At 44.9% G+C, this 7,569-nt stretch overlaps 1 protein-coding gene across 1 annotated transcript in view; it reads left to right on the top strand.

Moving 5' to 3' along the window:
* Positions 1–7,145, top strand: part of GAS7 (growth arrest specific 7) — a 247,056-nt gene extending 239,911 nt beyond the window's left edge. Inside the window, exons 12-13 of the mRNA XM_008072471.1 lie at positions 5,413–5,492; positions 6,969–7,145. Of these exons, the coding sequence (XP_008070662.1) occupies positions 5,413–5,492; positions 6,969–7,145 (257 nt within the window). The remainder of the gene's footprint in view (positions 1–5,412; positions 5,493–6,968) is intronic.
* The last annotated feature ends 424 nt before the right edge of the window (positions 7,146–7,569 follow it).

The raw sequence follows: 7,569 nt of genomic DNA, 5'->3' as shown, positions 1-7,569 counted from the left end.
GCGGCCACTGCATTCTAGTCTGGGCAACAGAGTGAGACTCCAACTCAAAAAAAACAAAAAAACAAAAAACAAATAATGTGATATAACCATAACATTTAATATACAGACTTATAAAGCACAATAATAAATTACTTAATTCAGCCAGGTACTACCATTGGCTCATGCCTGTAATCCCAACACTTTGGGAGGCCAAGGTGGGAAGATTGCTTGAGCCCAGGAGTTCAAGACCAGCCTAGGCAATGTAGTGAGACATTGTCTCTACAAAACAAACCAAAAAAATCAAAAAATTAGTGGGGCATGGTGGCATGTGCCTATAGTCCCAGTTACTCAGGAGGCTGAGACAGAAGAATTGCTTGAGCCCAGGAGGTTGAGACTGCAGTAAGCCATGATTGTGCCACTGTGCTCCAGCCTGGGAGCCAGAGTGAGACTCCTGACTCTGAATGAATAAATATTTTGCTGAATGGTCAAGGGAGAAAAAACAGTAATAGCAATAAAATAAATAAGTACATTATTGAATTCAGAAGTAGAAAGCATATATTTATTGGGAGAAGGAAGGGGAACCTAGACAGGGAAGGGGTATATTTAAATTAATTTAATGTATTAAATTATTTACAAGTAAATTCTATTGCAAGAACAATATTGGTATGTGGCAAAATATTCTAATCAGTACACAAGAATATAAATTGCTACTCACCAGAAAGAGTCACCATTATTTCCTAGTGCTTTAATTGTTAAAATACTACTTACTTATATTTAAAGTGACATAAATTGAATCCTATAGCTTATCTCCTGAGCTTATTTTTTAGGTAATATGCCTTTGAAATAGCTTATTACCTATAAATTTATTTACTCATCCATTCATGCACATCAAACTTTTGGATGGTTGATCAGTGTCCAGTTGTTTGGTCGTACTTAAATTTATTTCATCATTCCCCTAATTGATTTTCAGAACTTTTAGGTTGTTTAAAAGTATCTGCCCCTGCCAGCAGTTCTGTGGTATCACCTGTTACGTTTTGCACACAGATCCAGATCTACATATAGAGAGAATATAGGTGCTGGGTCAAAAGGTTTTATTCATCTTGATGGATGTTTTCAAATTATTTTCCAGGGAGAGTACCCACCAGTAGCATCTATGAATGCCTGTTCCCTAAATGTGTACTGGCATTGTGTGTTATCCAAGATACGAAATCATCAGAGTCTGGTGACAAATAATATTTTGTTTTTAATTTGCATGCCTTCATAAACATGAAGTATATTTTAAAAATACATTTATAAGTAATTTTTCACTTTTTTTCTGCTCATATCCTCTCCTCAGTTTTTTGTTAGGAGGCTGATCATAGATTCTTTATATATTAAGGAAATTAACCCTTCATTATTTCAGTTGCAAATCTTTTTCCTAGGTTGTCATTTACCTTTTAGTTTTGTGATTTGAAATTATTTATGCTTGTTTTGTTGGGTTTTGCTGATTCTAATTTTTTTGTATCATGGTCTTTTCCCTTGTGGAGTCTAGGTTTGGGGATGGACTTAGAAAGTCAGTCCAGCCAACCAGGCACAGTGGCTCACGCCTGTACTCCCAACACTTTGGGAGGCAGAGATGGGAAGATTACTTGAGCCCAGGAGTTCAAGACCAGCCTGGGCGACATAGCAAGACCCCATCTCTACAAAAACCATTTTTAAATTAGCTGGGTGTGGTAGCGTGCACCTGTAGTCCCAGCTGCTCAGAGACTGAGGAGTAAGGATCACTTGAGCCCTGGAGTTTGAGGCTGTGGTGAGCCATGGTCATGCCACTGCACTCCAGTCTGGGTGACAGAGTGAGACCCCACTCAAAAAAAAAGAAAAAAAGATAGAAAAGGAAAAGACTATCCCCTTTCCGATATTTTGTTTGTTTGTTTTATTCACCTGGGGTTTTTTCCCCCTTACTTTTTGGTTTTAGGTATTTCTTTTTGTTTTCTAAACAGTGAAATGTTTAATTCTGGATATTTATTTTTCCTTACACCAGTGGTCCAACCATATTCATCAGGTTCTTACACCAGTGGTCTAATCATATTCAGCAGGTCTTTACTTATGGCATTTTCATTTCTGCTATTTCCAAGATATTTTGCTATTTGAGTTTTGATTTCATCCTTGAGTTGTTTCACAGGAAATCTTAACATTTTTTTGAGCAAGGACTTTGCTATTGTTATTTTCTAATCGTGCTGTTTTTTCTAGTTTTATTGCATTGTTGTTAGATGATATGGTCTCATATTCCTCTAGTGTGGAGTTATTTTGTGATGAAAGTGGCTAGTCCTTCACCCTAGCTGTAGAAAATACCATCTCCTGTGAGCACTTACTGTGTGCCAAGCACTCGGCTACATGCTTTAGGGCATCATCTCTTGTGATCTGAACAATTCCCTCATGGGGAAGTATTTTTATACCCTTTTCTAAGTGAGAAAATGGGTGACCAAGAGGATGAGAAACTCCTAGCGTCCTTTGTGGTGGAGCAGCAAAGCCAGGATCCTGTCTCCTCTTATTCCAAACACTGCTTGCTGTCATTTTGCCGGAGAGCTTATTGCTCAGGAAAATGCCACCTGTTCTTTCTTCCCCTTCCCTTTTTTCCCTCTTACTCTTTTCCAAGGTAGCTGGAAGGAAGGGCATCTGGATCCTCCGGGGGTCATCATCATCATCATCCTTATTGTTACCACAGCTTATATTAATAATTGACTCTCTGTGTCAGTCTGCATTCTAAGCAGTTTGCATATATTGACGTATTTATCCTTAACAACTTGGGGAAGGCATAATTATTATCCCCATTTACAGATGAAGAAGCTGAGGATCACGCAGCTAGTAAATAGTGGAATTAGGATTGCAACCCAGGCATTCTGGTCCCAGATGCCATGTTCTTAACTGGTGCTGTTCAGAAGGGTCCAGTTTCAAGCCCTTAGATTGCCAGAGAGAAGACACGCCGCTTCACCTACTCTGTTTCCTTATGCAGAAGTTTCTGAAGCAACTTCTCAGAGTCAGGATGGACAACTAGGGTTCTGGGAGTTTCATATTGCACATTCATAGGATGACACACTGACCTCATCCTTGGTTGGACAGGAGCTCTTGGTGGAAACCCATGTGCAATGTGGTGTCCACTGTCTTTTCTTTTCTTTTTTTGGTCCACTGAGATATTTTATTTGTACATATACAAATTGCATCCCTAGAAAAAGAATCCCAGGATTTTCCCTCCTGTGTGTTTCCATCTTGCTTCTTTGTGGTCCATGATGCCAGCTGAGGTTGTTAGTACAATGAAACCAAACTGGTGGGAGGGAAGCAGATTATTCTGCCACTTTTCTAGAACCTGTGAGGTTCACAGCAATTTTCCAGCTCTGTTATCATCAATGATTTCAACTTGGCCAATGTATCCATGCTTCCTTCTTAAGATCAAGGGTCCAGTCACTGGCCTTGGACCAAGAACAAAATGAACAAACCCCTTGTCTGGGCTCTGTGACTCAAAGCTCAGCACTTGTGGTGTGCAGCCTTATGTCCCTGGTTGTGATGCCACTGGCGGTGTGGTTCACAGGGTTGGGGGAGAGGGAGGCTGAGCTTTGGGTATGTGGGCATAACTCTCCTGTTGTCTTTCACTCTCCTATCAGAATATACATGAGCAACTATGAGGTTGCTACAGGAGTCATTTTTTTTTTTTTTTTGAGTTGGAGTCTCACTCTGTCACCCAGGCTGGAGTACAGTGGCATGCTCATGGCCAGTGCAACCTTGGCCTGCTGGGTTCAGGCGATCCTTCTGCCTCAGCCTTCCAAGTAGCTGAAATTACAGGCATGCGTCACCACACCCAGCTAATTTTTTTTTTTTTTTTGAGTCGGAGTCTCACTCTGTCGCCCAGACTGGAGTGCAGTGGCCGCTCCCGGCCACCGCAGCCTCGCCTGCTGGGCTCCGGCGATCCTTCCGCCTCAGCCTTCCAAGTAGCTGGAATTACAGGCATGCGCTCCCACGCCCGGCTGATTTTTTGATTTATTGTAGAGATGAGGTCTCGCTGCCCAGGCGGGTCTCGAACCCGCGGGCTCAGGCAATCCACTCACCTCAGCCTCCCAAAGGCGCGGGATTACAGGCTGAGCCACCGAGCCCGGCTAATTTTTTTTATTTATTGTAGTGATGAGGTCTCACCATGTTGCCCAGGCTGGTCTCAAACCCGTGGGCTCAGGCAATCCTCTTCCCTCTGCCTCCCAAAGTGCTAGGATTGCAGGCATGAGCCACTGCTCCCGGCTTGCTTTTAATCTGTTCAAGTTACCAGGCTCTCCTCTAGAATTCTACTTCTAGAATTACTAAGTTTTACTCTAGACTTACTATTGTAACTCAATTCACTTTTGGGTTTACTTATGAGCTTTTTCCCATCATGAGCAAAGACTAGAGCCCTGTGTTGACCAGGAAGCCACAGTGAGATGAAGCCATGCATGAGAGTGATGCTTCTTCAGCTGTAATGTGCACATGCATCACCGGAATGTTGTGAGAATGCAGTTTCTGATTCAGTAGGTCCCAGGTCTGTCCTGGGTTTCTGGAACTCCTGATTCAAAGACTGGGATCTGTGTAGGGAAGTTCTGTGGTGCTGGTATGCTTAGCAAAGTTTGTAATTACTTTGCAGTTTGTTTTCTAATTTAAAAATGTAATGTAATATACATATAACAAAATAATACACTACTATTTATAGTATTTATACTATCATTTATAGTATTTATACAATACTATAAAGATTTAATAATTATACTTGCCTCAGTCTTTCTCTGATGAAATAAAAGACTGTAGAAGGTGCTAATTCCTACCTACTCACCCTTTTTTCCTGAGGCTGAGGCTGGTGTGCATCACTGCAGTGTGTGTTTAGACTGTGACTGCACAATGAATGAACCATAAACCATCAGACATATTATTTTGTGTTTCAGAATGACACTCTGTTATGTGTACACGTGCGTGCATGCACACACACAAGGATATGATTTGCAAATCTCTCTTCCTTAATTCTCATTAGTACCAAATTGCATGTGACATATGTTTTAACCAATCTGGACTCTGCAATGTAAAATAAAACTGCCATATTTAGAGAGGGAAGCATTTCTTGGGCTCATGTTAGAATTAGGGATCCTAGGAATACCCGCCCCCCCCCACCTCAGCCCCACCACACACACATTGAGAACCCTCGTCCTGAATTCTTGGTGTCTAGGGGGTCAATTTCAGGTGGAAGCACTGAAGCTGGTCTCCCATGGTGCTTGCCTGCCCTCCTCTCTTCCTTTGTTCTGCTTTCTCCTCCTTCCTGCCATCCCCCAACTTTCCAGTGGCCACCATAGCCCCAGGAAGAGGAGAGGGCTTGGCTGTGGGGCACAGGTTGGGGAGGGAGCCATGGCAGGGACAGGATGGAGTGTGGTGACTGTTGTTCTTTTCCAGGAGACGACCTCATGCGCTGTGTGGACCTCTACAACCAGGCCCAATCCAAGTGGTTTGAAGAGATGGTGACTACCACATTGGTAAGTGGTCAGGGATGTGTGGGCATGGTAGTGTAAGCACTGGTGCAGAAGAAGCCCCGAGTGGACAGTGGTGGGCAATTTGGAGTGATGAAGTGGAGTGACCCTAGAGATGGGCATTAGATCTGCTCCAGTGTTGGGCTCAAGACCTCATGGGGCCAATCTATGCAGATTCAAGTCTCTGCTAGAGTGCTTCCTAGCTATGTGGGCCAGGTATGGCTATATCCTCCTTGGACTGTCCCCTGAGAGGCAGGGTCAACCAAGGACTCCAACCGAGGGTACAGAGGCCCCTTTAAGACAAATAGCCAAGCTGTAGGAAGAGCCTCCACCACCACCACTACACGCAGAAGAGTGGCAGGTCCTTAATAAGATATTCTTACAAAATGGATGAATGGGTGGGGTTGGGGAGCTGTGCAGGGGGAGACTTCTGACCAAGGGTGCGGGAAACAGGCAGCAGAGTCCATGATGCTCTCCTGAGTATCTCATGTAAAGGAGCAGCATCTCTTTGTCAGTAAACACCCACCTGAGTGGGACAGAGAAGTGTGGTTGGCGCTTGGACCACTGGGCCAAATGGGACAGGAGACATCATACCAGGTGTTCATTGGGTCATCCCACTGCCCAGAGCCACCCCCTGTCCATCCAACACAGGACTAACCAGCTGTCTTACCCAGTCTCAGCCCACCAGAGCAGCTTAGAGGCCTCCACCAAGGACAGTGACCTAGTTTTCCTTCTGGTTAATCTCCTAATTAAGTCCCCTGCTTGCCCCCCCCACCTTTCCAGTTAATCACCTGGGCAGTGACCTAGTTGTACACAGAACAACAGCCTGATCCCCTAAATTCCAAAGATACAGAACCATCTAGAAACCAAAGGACAAATCCTTTCCACTCTCCCCTTTGATAATGACTTATCTACTCCCAGTCTTCTCTGCTTCCCCCGGCCTGGTCTCTGCTTCGTCCCTCAGCACCAGAGATGGGCAGACGAGAGGAGGATGCTCATCAGAGGCCCAAAGACAAAGTCCCGAGAGTATGCAGCATGGAAACTCCCACACGTGTCCACTTGTTCCACCCCATCAGGGTCCTGGGGCTGGGGCTGCAGTGGTGCAGAGTCATGAGTAAGGGCCCAGTGGACTCTGGTTTAAATTCTGCTCCTCCCATAATTCTGTGTCTGGGCAAGTGATGTTACCTCTCCAGCTGTTAGTTCCCTTGCATGGTGACTGGCAATAATTACTGTCTCTCAAAGTTAGAATGAGGAGAGTCAAGTAATGCATATAAAGCCCTTAGCACCGTGCCTGGGAAGGCAGGATCTCAGAGGGCAAAACCTAGATACTGACCACATTCTTTACGAGACCCCAGAGGGTCAGATGGGGCTGTGTAGACACAGCCAGTGGCTTGTGTTCTGTGGTCTGGGGTCCACTTGGTGGGAAGATCCCCAAATGGAAGGGACATGCCCAAAGGTCTCTGGTCTTTGCTTCCTCCACAGGAGCTGGAGCGACTGGAGGTGGAGAGGGTGGAGATGATCCGGCAACATCTGTGCCAGTACACACAGCTGCGGCACGAGACGGACATGTTCAACCAAAGTGTGAGTTCTCAACCCAGCAGGGCCCTGGGTGACACAGGGCCTGGGAGAACCACCAGGCACTATGCCATGGTAGGTTAAGTGACCATTGTAAATGAATCTGTCGTGAAGAGGCAGTGGGCAGATGCTGTGGCCTCAGAGTGGCCTCTTGGGATGGGCTTGTCAGGATTGTCCTGGACATCCATGAGAATCCATCCCTGGTGCTTGAAGTAGACACACACGTGAGCTGTTACCCTAAGGAGAAAGAAGCTGGTGATAGTTACAGTAGCTGAAGACATTACTGAATTCATTCAAACGCACACACGTACACACACACACACGCAACTTCTAGAAATACTCAAAATACTGAAAGCTGAAGTTCCATTTGTTCTGTTCTCCAGCAGTAAATGTGGGACAAATGGAGAAAGAGGTCATAGACCTCTAGTATTTAAGACTCCTGCCCTCTCATCCAGGCCTGGGGTGAGAAGCAGAGTTGAGACATGTTCTGGGCTCTCGGCTCTCACAG

This window comes from Carlito syrichta, unplaced genomic scaffold, assembly GCF_000164805.1.
Source record: "Carlito syrichta isolate Samal-C Ts95f unplaced genomic scaffold, Tarsius_syrichta-2.0.1 Scaffold315198, whole genome shotgun sequence".
In the NCBI taxonomy this organism is placed as follows: Eukaryota; Metazoa; Chordata; class Mammalia; order Primates; family Tarsiidae; genus Carlito; species Carlito syrichta.
This window is presented reverse-complemented; position numbering and strand designations above follow the sequence as displayed.